A 16182-nucleotide genomic window follows, 5' to 3' on the forward strand; every position below is an offset into this window, starting at 1 on the left:
GGAAATTAACTTTAGTCTTTAATTTTTCAAATACAATCAAAAAGTAGTTGGAAACTTACAACAAAATTATGATAAATCGGCTTTCAAAACTAGGTCCCCCTATCTTTAGTCAGCCATTTTTTCCCATACCAAAATCTTACATATAAAAAGTAGGCAAAACATGTAATCTAAAAAAAAAAGAAAGAAATATCTTTTGAAATTATAATTTTTTGTGTGAAAATATTAAATAAACAATGCTTGATTATTATTTGATAAATACTGAAAATTTCATTAAAATTGGTTGATTTCCTGACTTTTGGTAAATTTTTCTAAGTAAAAGGAGTCAAAATGTTTATACATTTTCAGCATCAGTTATTCATTTTGCACGTACCTACCAAAAAATAATGGGACGGTTTACAGTACAACTAACTCTACATACAAGGCTAGTTTCCAATCAATTATTATTATTATTATTATTATTATTATTATTATTATATTTTACTCTTAGGTTTCAAATAATCACCCATCCAAAAAGAAACAATTCGACAGTCATTTTGAAAATCACTAAAAAGAAATTTGAAATAACAAAATTTAGTTTCAGAATAGTTCAAATTAACAGGTTGATAGAATATTAGGTACCTCCACAGCGATGTGTCAAACGTCATTATTACACATATTAATAGTGACATCATCATTTCGTGTGTTTGCGTTAATTTCTATGGATAAGGGCTCACGTTATACTTGTTAATGGAGTAACGTTTTTTTTTTTCGCTATGGATAAAAAATAATATAAAACTTACCTTTTGTAAAACAAATGCATTTTTATTAACGAACTACACAGACTAGAGTTAATAAAATAAAATTAATTGTAACGTCTTCTGTTGACACATGTATTTAAAGATAATGTTCCTTACAAGCCTCCATACATTTTTGAAAAAAAAAGCGCCAAACATAAGGACCACACTCTATCAATTTATATACAAAAATCAAAACAAATTTTTTTTTTAAGGTCCATTTTGGATTTACAATTTTTATTATCTCAATAGTCTTATATTCTTTTATATGAATATATATTTTTTATTATTGGAAACCTGTTATTAAAAGAAATCCATTTAAACTTCATATCGCGTGATATTTGAATTTAATATCATTTAAAGTTTTTTAAAAATAACTATTTTTTAGAATTACTTTTTTTTTGATGTAATTTGAATAATTATATTACCGAGAAAAAAAAATTATCAAGAAAAAGTGTCTTTTTTGTTTTTGTTTTTTAACATAATATTGAATTTATGTTCAATTTTATTTACAACTTTTATGTAAGTGAAATAAATAACAGGATAGTCTTGGAAGTTTTTAACCTTTAAAACTATACAAAAAAATGTTTTTTATCATTCGTCAGAAAACCATCTAGTTAGTAAGTCATTTAACCACCTGCAATCACGGCATCAACTCGCTCTCGAATTTACTATAATACCAATAATTTATTTTTCAAGGGATCATCAGTTGTTTACCATGAAACACTGTTTCGGGGATTTAAAAACAAAACAGTATATTACATCATGGCTCCCCAGCGCCCAGCAGTGTTGATCATATATATATATATATATATATATATTACTATTTTTTTCATTATTTGATCTTTTCAGCTTTACAAAATGTTCAAACTTTTATCAAACCACATTTATTTTGTTTAGTTTTCGGACCATGAAATATAGAGGGGGGTAGAACACCTGTAAAAATATATTTCCGCTTATATATTTAACGAAACCTACTTTTAATATGTGAGTTTATTTAATAATGATTGAATATCGAAAATTTCAGGAAAATATGATTATTATTTGATTTTTACTAGATTTTTAAATCATGGGTTTGCGAACGGCTTAAAAAACGTCACTACATAGGAACGTTGTTTTAAAGCGTCGATAATGTAAACACGATTTTTGTCTCGCATTTTCATTATTTTTGTGTGCTGTAAACTTTTTTGTTAAATATTAGCAGTTTATTTGAAGCTTTTTCTTTTAAATATAAAAAAAAAGTTAGGATGATAATATTAAATTAAATTACAATTACATCGTGTTACATATAGGGGGGGGGGGTAAAACTGTGGCGCGCGTTGGAGGTACTTATAGAATATTATATTTTCTATCGTCATGTCAGTTATTTTTGTATATTTAATTTTTTTTGTTTGTTTTTTTTCTAACAAAGACGTTTTGAATTTAAATATTTTTCGTTTCGTTTAAAACCCCAATGTTTACGAACTAAAACTTACCTTTGAAATAATAGAGGATATGTTTTCTTCGTTCTTTTGGGTTTAAATTTTTTAGGGTCTCATAAAATTTCCGCCAGAAATAAGTATTATGACAGAGCTAATATTTTTAGTTTCGGATTTAGTACGAAACTTATTTATAATTTGTTTTCAAAATAACTTTCCTGTTTTCACTAAGTCCTCTTCGTTTCTTCAGCTTCTTTTCTCTTTCAATCTGTATTCTTCGATTATATCTTCCATTGTTGTTTCCTTATGAATAATCGGTAAAACCGCATTTAAATGGCTTGAACATAATGATTACAAATTGTAGTTAAAAAAACGACCCTGGTGTCTAATTCTATCCCGTGGGGAGGCATAGTAAATAAGTACAAATTCTGTACAGGTGATAGATATTGGGTGCTTCTTAGTCGACATATCCATTTTTTTTTTTTTTTTAAGATGTCCTTTAAAGCAAGAATAATATTACTTACCTAATTGTCGTTGTTGAAAAGAGTAATATATATAAAAAGGAAAATCGCGAAAATTCATCTAGTAGAAATTTATTTATAGTTAAAAGTAATTTTTACGTAAAATTGCATTTTTCTTAGAGGTTATAAAGTAGACGATGAAGCATTCATAAAGGACATAAACCGGAAGACACATTTTATATCACATATTATTCAATGTCGTGCACTCGTGCAGTGTTTGTAATCTAGCGGAATTTAGGCAAACTCGTCCCTGGAAAACTCGTCTCCGGAAAACTCGTACCCGGAAAACTCGTCCTCTTTTGCTAGGTTGGAAAACTGGTCTTTTATTGAATAAATATGGATTGAAAACACATTTTATGACTGTTCTTGAAGAAGATATTGTCTTTAAAAGAGAATACACATCCCATAATATTTTAAAAAATTATCATTACTTGTTTACTTTTGTTTTAAAAAAATTAATTAATTTTTCTAAGTTTTCGTTTTCTACCTAGCTTTGAAATTATTGGGTTTGTATTACTGTACACACACATAGATTCGAAAAAGTTGTCAAAAAACAAATATGTTATCAAAGGCAAGATAAGTTACTTTTCTACCAAACTGGATATATTTTTCGTGTTTTTATTCAATGTAACATGTTTATTCAGCTCGAAAACCATACAGTGTTCACCGATGTATTGGAACATTCAAGATGGCGTCTTATTCTCTCTTTAACACGATAAGTGTGGGAAAAGATGTTATAAATAAAAAACCGGATAAAATACTGTTAAAAACTCGCTCAATATATGTTACCGTGACATAGGTTGACATATATTCGGCGGGTTTTTAATAGTATTTTGTATAGTTTTTTATTTATAACACCTTTTTCCATACTTACGGTGTTAAAGAGGGTGTGAGACGCCATCTTGAATTTTCGAATACACCGGTAAACACTGTATGTTTTTCGAGCTGAATAAATATGTTACATTGAATAAAAACACAAAAAATATATCCAGTTTGGCAGAAAAGTAACTTATCTTGCCTTTGATAACATTTATTTGTTATATATTTGTTTTTGACAACCTTTTCGAATCTATCTGTACAGTAATACAAACCTAAATTATTTTGTCTTTCAACTTATTTTAAAGAGTTTATTTAATTAAAAAAAAAAAAAAAAGTAATGTCGAGTGTTACTGTTACGTATGAACAAAAAATGTCCGACATAAGAGGATCACGTCTTAGGAGGATAATTGCTCAAAAATAGAAAATTAAAGAAAATATTAAGGTAGATATAGTTTTAAAACGAGCCCATCCCCCCTCCCCAAAAAAAGAAAAGAAATTTGTATATTTTTAGGTAATAATGCACATCCCATAATATTTTTTAAAATATTTTTACATGTTTATTGTTTTAAAAAAATTAAATTGATTTCGTTTTCTACCTAGCTTTGTAAGTTTTTGGTGTTTAAACTTATTTTAAAGAGTTTATTCAGTTAAAAAGAAATAACGCACTTGACATTACTTAGTAAATAATTTTGAACAAAAAATGTCCGAAAATTAAAGAAAATACTGAGGTAGATATAGTTTTAAAACGAGCCTCCCCTACCTCCTAAAGAAAATAAATTTGTATATTTTTAAGTACTGCAGTACTAGCAGTGTCAGAAATTTCGTGAAAATAGTGAATAATTCCACCCCATCTTTCCAAGCTTATAACTCCTCGAAAAATGTAATTCAAGCCCTAATTTTTTTTTTTCAATTAAAGGAGCAAGGACCAAGGTTTTATTAAAAAAAAAAAAAAAAAAAAAAAGCAATGTGTTTTTTTTTTTTAAAAAAAGGTTTTAAACTTCGGACTTTACAGGTAAATTTCTAAAAAAGCGATTTTTTTTTTTTTTTTTTAATTTGAATATATTATTTATTGACCTTTTCTCTTCAATTTGTGATATATAAAACTCCACGACATAAATTAATTATTTACTTTTTAAGAGAAAGTTGAAAATGGGTGACACTTGGGGGGGCGTGAATTTAAAAAAAAAAACGTTTGTCTAAAATATTATATTCGGTTTATTGGAAAGAACATAAAATTTCACATTGACCCTGAAAATATCGTAAAAATAGAATCAATAGAAAAATTTTGATAGATTTTTAAAATTTAAAAATTGAAAAATATTGAGTTTAAAAATTGAAAAATATTGAGTTCGGAAAATTCATTACTGTTTAAAAAAAAAAAAAAATTTTTATTACTTTTAAAACAACTGTAATAGTTTATTTTGGAAGTATAATCCATAAAGAAAATAAATAACCCACTTTTAACAGAGAAATTACGAGATTTTTATATTGTATTCGCAGTTTCGTGTTAGGGGTGTCAAAAATTCCTACAAAAATTCTGATACTGCTACTGCAGTACTGCACAAGTGCCCACAAAATGACTTTTAAACGATAACCTCCCCTCCCCATGTTAAGAATGGCTTTCGAAATAATAACGTTATTATTTCAGCGCGGTACCAAAATTACGTAAGACCGTGTTTTCTTTTTTGTTGTTTTGTAATAACACAAGAATTATTTAAACTGAATTAATTCTTCTAAATAAAATAATTGCTTTCTTTGATAATAAGTGTTTTCTTTCTTTATTTTTGCTTCTTAAGGACACAAAAAGTGTTAAAACTAGAGTATTTTTTAAATAAATATTTGGTTTCGTTTTTCGTATCTTGACTCCGTGATCAAGTTTATTTTTTTAAGCAAGAGTTAAAAATAATTTTTTTAAATATTATAGAGGTGCATAGTCTCTTTTAAAAACAATATCTCCTTCAAGAACGGTAATAAAATGTGTTTTCAATCGATATTTATTCAATAAGGGACCAGTTTTCCTACCTAGCAAAAAGGAGGGGGGGATTTTCCGGGTACGAGTTTTCCGGGTAGGTGTTTTCCGGACACCAAATAACCACATTCTTGTTGAGGTTATCAAGCGAATTTTTGCAAAGTTTCAAGTTTTCTTTTGTTTATTTTAGACAAATTAAAAATTATATCATATTTGGATGTTATCATGATCTATAGAGTTTAGTAGGTACGGGCAAAATGAATACCGATGCTTAAAATGTATAAACATTTTGACCCCTCCCTTTACTTAAAAATTCACAAAAAAAATCAGGAAATTAACCAATCTTAATGAAATTTTCAGCATTTATCAAATAATGATCGCGGAATATAATGAACTAATTATTTTTATTTAAATTTTAGTAAAAATGTATTATTTTGTTTTAACAAAAAATACCTTTATTAAAGTTATGGTTTTCAGTAGTAAATAAAAAAAAAACGCAATAATTTATTTTTGCTTTTTTTTTTTTATATGAATAAAGCATCGTAATTTGTAACAATAAAGTAAAAATAAGATAATTTTTACAGAAACATTACGAAAAAAGCCCCCGAAGACCGTATTAATGAATTCGATATAACCCGAAGAAAAATTAATTTCTCGGACTACCAATATTATCATTGAATTAAGCATTGTTTATTTAATATTTTCACACAAAAAAATTATAATTGCAAACATTATTTCTACTTTTTTTAGGCTTACATTTTTAACGTAATCTTTACATGTAAGATTCTAATAAAAGAAAACAAGTTTGTTTTTGCCTACCCTCCTCCTCTTTTCAAAAGCTGCCTGTTTGTGTTTATCAACTTTAAATTTCACGTAAACATTATGATAAATTTTAACGTAAGTCTGCATTTTTTTTAGTGTGTAATTTTTTCAATAATTATAAATTGTTTTCTTAACCAAATGTAATTCTGTATTAATATTAATAAATAATTGTGCTAACTTCTTTTTTTTTTTTTTTCAAAGAATAAATTGTCAGTAGTATAATTAACGAATTTAATTAACTTTTATGCATTTTTAAATGAGGGAAGGAGGGTCTGCGACAAAAGAAAAAAAAAGTCGCTCGGTATGCCGGAATAATGTAAATAAAGACATAAATTATGTCTAATTTGTCCTTTCATACATATTTGAATTTTACCGCCAGAGTTATTTTTGATACGATGAACAAGTCTCGTTCCTACCAGTGATACATTTTTTGATAATTATTACTTTTTTAGCAAAAGTTAAATACATTTATTGTATTAATTCATTATCTTAAGACTAACTTATAATACTTAACTTGGAAATAATTCCAGAAAACTTATATTTTTCTTGCCAGAAGAATGTAAACGCGATTTTTGTCATGATAAATTTTTACGTGAAATTTAGGGGTTTTCAGATTTTAGATAAATTATTCCATGTATTTTTTTTTCACACACTTTTTTCTTTGAGAAATTAATTTTAAACTATAATCTTTCAAATACAATAAAAAAGTACTCGAAAATTTTTAAAATTATTATGATTAAGCGGCGTTAAAAAACATGCTCCTCCTACTGAAGCAGCCATTAATTGCCCGTACCTAGAGTTTAGTTTTACTAATTGTTTAAAAATAATGAAGATTTATCATCAGTCCAAACAATGGAAAATTAAGCTTAAAATATTAAAAGAATCGATTAGACATTTACATTTATTACCCATATTAGATAAGGCGATTTGAAAGAGAATATAAGCATGTAAATTAATTATAGCTTATAGAAGAGAAATAAAGTTAAGCATAGTATTATATAAATAAAATAATTATTAACTGTTAGATTCATGATTGAAAAATATCCGATATTAAAAGGTTTGCATAAAACTGACCGGGCCTAATAAAATTGTCTCCCTTGGAATAGTTTATGAATTAGTTAGGATATTAAAAAAATCCCGTTTAAGGCCAGTAGGAAACTTAATTTTGATGAATTAACAAACCAGATTTTTTCATGGGTTACACAATAAAAATTTGACATTGATTATCGCTATTAATAACAGACCCACATAAAGTATATACAAGGTTTTCTTTTTCTTTTGGGTCCAAAATATTAAACTAGGCACCGCCAAAACTGGGGGGGGGGGGGCAGGTCAGTACTTTTTGACGGACCGTCTTTTTAAAAATCTACCAAAAATCAGGTAATTATCCGATCAATACGAAATTTTCAGCGATTATTAGGAGAAGAATGAACTTTATAACAGTGTACTTATTTTTCATAAACGATATTTATATATATATTTTTTTTGCTTACAAACCCCCCCCTTGTTTTGAAGTGGGAACAAATATGCTTAAAATAATCATCTGAAACTGAACAAAACATATTGTGTTGTCGTAAGGGACAGGATTATAGATTAAAAAAAAAAATTGTTTGCATACCTTATTTTGACGTCTGAATATCAGAACTTCGATTGTGTTTAATTATCCCGCTTTTGAGTTTTGAAGTGTGAAATTCGGTGAATATGTTAAGTAAAATAATTAATTTAAGTTAAGCAAAACAAAAAAAAAATTTTTTTTATATTTATACGAAAAAAGCTATTTTAAAATTTTTGATAAATAAATTAACAATTTCTTTTTAGCGAGCCGAATAATGCATGACCATTATTAAACAGGGCATGCTTTGAAGAATCGATACCAAAAAAAAAAATTCGATAAATATTGTGCCCTTTGTGTTAAAAATAGCATCATTTTTTTCGATCCCGTTTGAAAACGTTTGCCGCCTTTCGACTACGGTGGACCAAACGCGCTGAAATATTTTTTTTTATTCTGCTTTAAATTGCCCCCCCCCCATTTTGGGGAGCCTGGCCCCCACACACATACACATTAAAAACCAAACGCATACAAATGGTCACCCATCTGGTACTGGCCAGCCTCAGCTTAATAATACATTGAAATTTTCGTCACTGAAAAATAAGTTTTTTTTGGCCTGTTTGGTCTTCCATAGTTTGCTTTTTATCAAACGAAAACGTAAACAGAGTCGATCTGAACTCTACGTCAACGCGAAATATCTGGTTACCTATATGAATGAGTGGAATTATTTGAAATTCCGGTACTTATATTATAATATTTTTGCATATTCTCTTAGAAAATCATCCTAAATCTTAGTTAGACAATAAATAAATTAATTAATCATTTCAAAAACCCTTTTTTTTTTAATATTTAAGTACGTTTTTTTTGCAAGACAAAAAATGTCAATTGTTAACTTTTTGGGAAAATTTAACATTTAAAATTGAATTAAAAATAGTAGAAAAAGTTTTACATTATTCTGTTTTCTATATGATAAAATTCAGGGTTTTATCTTTCTGGAAAAAAAAAGTTACTCAGAAATAATGGATTTTAATAAATGTAATTTCGTTTTAAAAAACAACAACTTGATTTTGCGGCCATTTTTGGCGGTGCCTATATTAAACAGACAATTTTTTAATTTGAAATTTAAGTTTTTTTAAATTGAGATTTGCATGAGATCTCGTAATATACATGTAGGTTTCCACTTCCGGTTATAGACAGATGAGATAGATCGACTGAAGACAGCTTGATATTATGATCTAAAACGGTTCCCTGGTATCAGGTTTGAAACTGAAGGTATTGATGCCTTATCTTATCTAAACTTCTGAAAATAAAAATATAATTACGCACTTGTGAAAATTTTTTCCTTGTAATAGAGCACGCTGCTGGAATTCTTTTTCCCAAAAAGATAACTAAGTGTATATATATATATATATATATATATATATATATATCCGATCCTGCATTTTGCTAATTCCTAACCTCTGGTGAGAAGGAAAGTATTTCTTCGAAACTCCTCGGATTAAGGATTATCCACTATTTGGTTTTATCGAGCTTTTACATCTGGCTGAGATAACTTTATAAATATTAATTCTTTAATATTTATATTATAATTAAATTTTACCATCTTGGATCATTTTGGTAAATTTAATTGTAATTTTTATTTTATATATATATGTTGGAACGATTAATCGGAATCGGAAAAATCAGAACTTTGGGGGTATTGAAATTAGTATAGAAAAATTTGTATCTAATTTCTGATTCCAAAATCGATTCTTTTAATATTTTAAGCTTAATTTTCTATTGTTTGTACTGATGATAAATCTTTATTTTTCACAAATTAGTAAAACTAAACTCTATAGATCATAATAACATCCAAATAGGATATATTTTTTTTTATTTGTGTAAAATAAAAACTTGAAACTTTGTGAAAATTCGCTAGGTAAGCTCTACAAGAATGTAGTTTATTTACAAGGTGTCCAAAAAATTTAAAGTTAAAGAAATACTTGTCAAGAAAAATAATTTCAAATATTATTGCTAATTAAATAAAAATAGAATATAAAAAGTGCTTTTATCTTTAATTTATTTATTTTATGGTAGCTTTTTGTTTGCTCCCTCATTCAGCATCGACAAATATGACAAGGAATGAACAAAACGTTGTAAAAAAGCTTAGCTTTGAATTGAATTTGAAATGAATTTGTGAATTTTCATGCTTCCGTGTGAAAACTTTTAGCATCAAATTTTCTTGGATTCTGTCTATCATTTACTTAGACTGAGTGATTTCTACAGCGCCAGATGCCGTCTGAAGCCCAATCAAATCTTCAAGTATTTTTTCGCATCTACTAGCCAAGTGTCTAGCTGACGCTTCTTAAACAGTTCACATTTAAAGGTTTCAAATGAATGGGCAAGTTTTATTTTCTTGGAGCCGCTTTGTCTATTAAAAATATACATATCTCACAATAAATTTATCAAAGTCTTCGATAAAATACATAAAAAGAAAACATTTACAAGTTTGTCAAATTAAAAAAGAAATTATATCTACATTTAAAAGTACCTTCACCCCAATGATAGTCTACTTTTTGGAGCGATATTTGTGAACCAACAAACACAAAATTATTTTAGAATTTAGGATGAAGGCTTAGTAGCGCATATAAATTTAGAGCAATTATTGAAACAATTGAAAATAGCCCGTTGTTCAAGAGTCTTTTTAAAAAGTGGCTACCCTTCACCCAAAATTATATTTTAAAAAATATCTTAAAATGTTATGGGTTCTTTAAAACCAAATAAAACAGATTTTTATAAGTTATGAACACACTTCATACTACTCTTCTCGTGTTGAATGGCAACAAGTTAATCTGAGGCATAGAACTCCATTATCTCCTGAGACAGACGGAAGTCAATATGTAAGGCATTATTTAAATGGATTGGCGCTGTTTGTCATTGCTCTGAGAGAGACAACTTTCTTTTGTTAAGAGATTCGTTCATTTTTTTATCATCTCATAATTTAGGATGCTATTAATGCTGTCAGTGTTTACTTTTGTTTTTATTTATGTTTTTATATAAGAGTTCCTCATTGGCTACGTTTTTTATTATTAAAAACTGTCCTCTATTAATACAGGAGGCGATCCAATCCACAATCCAGCTTATTGAACACATAAGAGAGTCTAGTAGGCATTCAATTTTTCTCCTGTTGCATGTGTTTTTTAAAATGTAAAGAATCGGAATATTCATTACAAAAATCACATTCAAATGGTTTTTCTCCTATGTGTAGTCTTATATGTCACTTTATCAAGTACGCTCGAAAAGGGGTAATCATTTTCTTTCGAGACAAAACTAGGATTCTTTATATATTTGTCTTAGAATTTGAAAATATCATGAAACACTGTTGTTCATACATTTTTTTACATAGTATACTTAAAATAGATAAATATATATTTTAGCAACAAGTTGCACTCAACAGAAAATAAATTGGGATTAATTTGGATTATTTAGGTTAGTGTTCTTTTCTTGAGTGTTATTCTCTCAAAGCTTCACTCAAAGTAACTATTGACCTTGGGAATGTTTCTGCTGAACTTAATATTCAAAAAGAAATTTCGAACAGAACCCTTTATTTAATCCATAGAGGCAGCATGTTCTTATTCTGTCAGTCTGGGCAGAAGTTTTAAGTAATTCACAATTGTATTTTCAATGTTGTCTGCTTTAAGGATTGAACCTTTAACCTCCAGAAGAGTGTAATTCCAAATCAAGTTATACTAAATGATATAGTGGATAAAGTACTTAGTAAAACGAGAGCTCACTACTCCCCATGAATTAAATAAAAGGTTACATTTAAAAATCTGTGAAAGATGAAAATAGTAGTCTGAATAATTCAAATAATAAAAATTAATAACCCAATCTAAAAGAGTTAAGAAACATAGAAATAGATTGACTATTGCATGTGTGTTTGTATGTGTTTTCTAAGATGTGAAGAATCAGCATATTTCTTATCACAAAAATCACATTCAAATGGTTTTTCACCAGTGTGTAGTCTCATATGTCGTTTAAGGTGAGAACTTTGAGTAAATGCTGATTTGCATATTTCACAATTAAATGGTTTCTCGCCAGTGTGAGTTCGAATGTGATCTCGAAGATGAGCATTGGTTATGAATCTAGAACCACACGTTTCACACTTGTAGGCTTTTTCTCCAGTATGCGTTTTTATATGCGTAACAAGACTTGATTTGAACCGAAATTCTTTCCCACATATTTTGCAATGATAATCTTTTTCTTGTTTGTGTGTATTATAGTGTTCTTTAAGATTATTTTTTGTAGAATATGCAGATTTACAGATCTTGCAAGCAAATGGTTTTTCTCCTGAATGTATCCGCTTGTGCACCTTCAGATTTGAATGTTTTTTAAATCTTGATCCACAGATTTGACAGATAAAGAGTCTCTCCCCAATATGGGTGCACAAATGAGCCATTAAATTTGATGGTATGTCAAATATTAACCTACAAATCTGACACCCATAAAGTTTTTCTCCCAAGTGGATTTTCTTGTGTTGATTCAAGCTATTATGACAGTTATATCCTAGTCCACAGATTTTGCATATGAACGGCTTTTCTTGCATATGATTTACTTCCATCTGATTTTTAAGCTTTACAGGACATAAAAACTCCATCTTGCATTATCATATTTAAGATGGTTTTCTTCACTCATTTTTGCAATATATCAAACCAGTTTTCAAGATTCCAGTTTCAATTCAATTCGAACAGTTGTCAGAGTCAGATTCTTTACTCTTCAATAACAAATCTTTTTTCACTAACCTGGAAACAGAAAGGAAAAACACATTTTATATTTTCAAAATATTTTTGCAGATTTAACAGTTTTTGTTGTTTACATTTTTCAAGCATGAAATGTTTTTAAACTGGCTTGATCAATGCTTAAATAGAGAGTTCAGTTTGTTATGCTTAAATGGAGAGTTCAGTTTCTTAAAATGACATGCTCTGGAGTTATAATTCCTGAGCACTTTTGTATCAACCTTTAAAGCCATTAGGCTTCATCTTCAGATTACTATATATAAAATTCAATTCATGTGTGTATCTGTGTGTGTAATGTTTGTGTGTTCTCTCTGGTAACAAATTTTGTATTGAATTTATAAAATATTTTATGACTGAATCTTATGTAAAGAAATATTACACACAGGAGATTATTTTGAGCTATATTAGTTTGTAATAGTTTTTAAAAAAAGCGTCCTAAGGGGATACTCCACCTTTCCGAGCATTTTTATTGACACTGCACAAGTGATTTAGAATATTTTACAGTTAAAATGAACATAAATTTTTGCAAATCTATTTCATTAAAAATATGAAAAAATAACAGGCTTAAGTGCAACTATAATCAAGGGTTAATTGTAATATTTGTACAACTTCAAGAAATGCTGCATTCCAACAAGAACCATCTTAGAAGTTTTAAACGTGTCTTTGAAAATATTCCAAACTGAACAAGTGTGTTTGAAAGTCTATCAGGAAAGAATTTTCAGTTTGATTTTAATATGATCATTAAATGAAAATAATCGCCTCAGTCAAAAGTAATTTAGTTGATGCTTTTTCTCCTACTTCTTTTCTTTATCCTGCATTTCACAACATAAAGTTCCGAAAATGAATTGCTTATGACCAAATGGGAATTATGTTTCTTCTTTCATTGACATAAATTCGACATATTTATTTTTCTAGATACACAATGTTTTACCAAAAAGACATTTGTCACAGTAACTATTTTGGTAAAAGCTCATCAACAAGATAAAACTACTTTGGCTGCTGCTTTTGGGATTGCTGCAACATTAAAGTCTGAGATCGAACTAACAATTCGACATTAAAGCTGCCTCTAGATTTAACAAACAAGGATAATCCAGTTTGTAATATATAGAAAAATGGGGTATGTTTGAACTACTAAAATGATATGATTTCATTGTTTGAGATGAATACACTATGGCGGCAAAAAAACAAATAACTTTGAAACTTTAAATAAAGCATTAAAGAACATTATATATAGTTTATTTTTATGAAAAATATCACAATATTAATGTCAGGAGACTTTTGACAAATTCTACCTGTGCTTCTGAAAAGAAGAAAAGTGAGTGAACTAAACGCTTCAATAAAATCTTCTGTGAAAACAAGTAAAAGACTGAATTCTCTACTAATCGTGTCAATAGACTAAGTTAAACAATTATGAAAGAAAGGTTGTCACTAATGAAGACTAATATATTCAAGTTAATACAAGTAGTAATTTGAGCGATTCGTCCTTCTTATAGCCGCTATTCCCCTTATATACAAATTAATGCCAAATGTATACAAAGAATCCATCTACAAACTTAAGTTTTTCTTTTTCTTTACCCGATTCTCACCACCTCACAGGCTATAGAGAGGTGCTCCCGCTTGTGTGAGTAATATCTTCTATGATTATTAAAAGATTGCAGTTTTTATTTTAACGTTTTAGATATTTTTTTTTTTTTTTTTTTACATGAGCAACATTCGATAACTAAGCATTTGCTGATCAAAATGAAAAGAACAAAACATTGTTTATATACTGATTTGGTAAAACTTGCAGAGTATGCACTGTTTTACGGTTGTTGTAAAAATGGAACGGAAATTTAAATTTCGTTCTGTTTTAAATTTGAAACATTTTTAAATTTCGTCCAATTCATCGTTCACATTTGACATGTCAACTTTTATAGGTTTTCAGATATGCTGACAAGGTTAGGGGTGTCTGTTCCAAAAGCCCTTCTTAACATGGGCAAGTTGGGGGTGTTTATTTGTTGTATACATACCCAAAAACCTATAAAAGTCAACATTTCCTATGTGAATGGTGAGTTGGACTTACGTAAAAAAAAAAAATAACAAAAACGTATACCAAATTTACTTTTTTCATTAAAAAATTAATTTTTTTTTTTCTTTTCAATAAAATTTTATTTTCATATAAAAAAAAATCTTTCGTTTTATATATATATATATATATATATATATATATATATATATAAAACGAAAGATTTTTTTTTTATATGAAAAGAAAATTTTATTGAAAAGAAAAAAAAATTAATATATATATATATATATATATATATATATATATATATATATAAAAGTATGATTGTTGAATGTTATTCTTTCGATTACTTTCGTTTTGGGGGCACAATTAAAAAAAAGATTAAAACGGAATGAAATCTAAATTCCCGTTCCATATTTACAACAACCGTAAAACAGTGCACACTCCGCAAGTTTTACCAGAGATTCTAAATCTTAATGCAAGTTGATTTTCTGATTATTAAAAGATTGCAGTTTTTATTTCCTTTAACTTTTTAAGAATTTTTTTTCCTTCATGAGCAGCATTCGATAACTAAGCATCTTATTCAGTTGTGTATTGGGTTTTGTTACCATGAACAATTTTTTTTAAATTTGCATTAAGAATTACGAAGCTAAGATCTAAAATCTTTAATTGAGTTCGCGTTTTAAGGATTATAAGCTGTAAAACATTATGTTGTGATAAAATAAATAAAATAATATCAACAATTATGATATTTTCAAGTTCTTCTTTGTTATTGTAAATATGAAATTGATATATAAAACTTTGGTGCGTAAATTAATTATTTAAATTTTAATAGAAATTTCAAAATGGGGGGGGGATTAAAAAAACTGTTTGTCTAAAATATTATATTTGGTTTATTGGAAAGAGCATAAAATTTCACATTGACCCTGAAAATATCGTAAAAATTGAACCAATAGAGAAATTTTCATAGATTTTTAAAGTTTAAAAATTGAAAAATATTTAACTCGTAAAATTCAATTGATTTCATTACGTAAAAAAAAAAAAAAAAAAAAAAAAAAAAAAATGGCTGCATGAAGACGCGCCGGCACGTTGTAAATACTGTTTTTTAAAAAATAAAATAATATTTCTATTAGTTTTTAAACAACTTTAATAGTTTATTTTGGAAGAATATTCCATAAAGAAAATAAACAACCCACTTTAAAAAGATAAATTACGAGTTTTTTTTTTTTTTGTTTGTTTGTTTTTTTTATTCGCAGTTTTGTGTTAGGGGTGTCAAAAATTCCCCAAAAATTCTGATACACCAACCTCTTCACGCTTGCTGCGAACTTTTCAAGCTAAAATCAAACATCATAAAAAAAAACGTATTCAATACAGAATATTCCCAATCCCCACCCAAAAATTCCTATTTAAACTTTGTTGAAATTTAAAAAAAAGGTACTTGTACAGTTTAATCAAGACATTAAAAAAATGAAAATATGGGAAAAAAAAAAAAAAAAAAAAGGTTATATTGTACGTATCCGTATTGAACTGA

The 16182-nt window shown here is 27.7% G+C and overlaps 1 protein-coding gene across 1 annotated transcript in view; it reads right to left on the bottom strand.

Annotated features, from left to right (window-relative positions):
- Nucleotides 1-16182, bottom strand: part of LOC145242782 (uncharacterized) — a 213163-nt gene that overhangs the window by 169946 nt on the left and 27035 nt on the right. Inside the window, exons 4-5 of the mRNA XM_080105918.1 lie at nt 11777-12507; nt 482-543 (exon numbers count right to left, since the gene is read on the bottom strand). Coding sequence (XP_079962044.1) covers nt 482-543; nt 11777-12507 — 793 coding nt within the window. The remainder of the gene's footprint in view (nt 1-481; nt 544-11776; nt 12508-16182) is intronic.

This window comes from Euprymna scolopes, chromosome 21 (genome assembly GCF_053919585.1).
Source record: "Euprymna scolopes isolate OS-2025 chromosome 21, ASM5391958v1, whole genome shotgun sequence".
Classification (NCBI taxonomy): Eukaryota; Metazoa; Mollusca; class Cephalopoda; order Sepiida; family Sepiolidae; genus Euprymna; species Euprymna scolopes.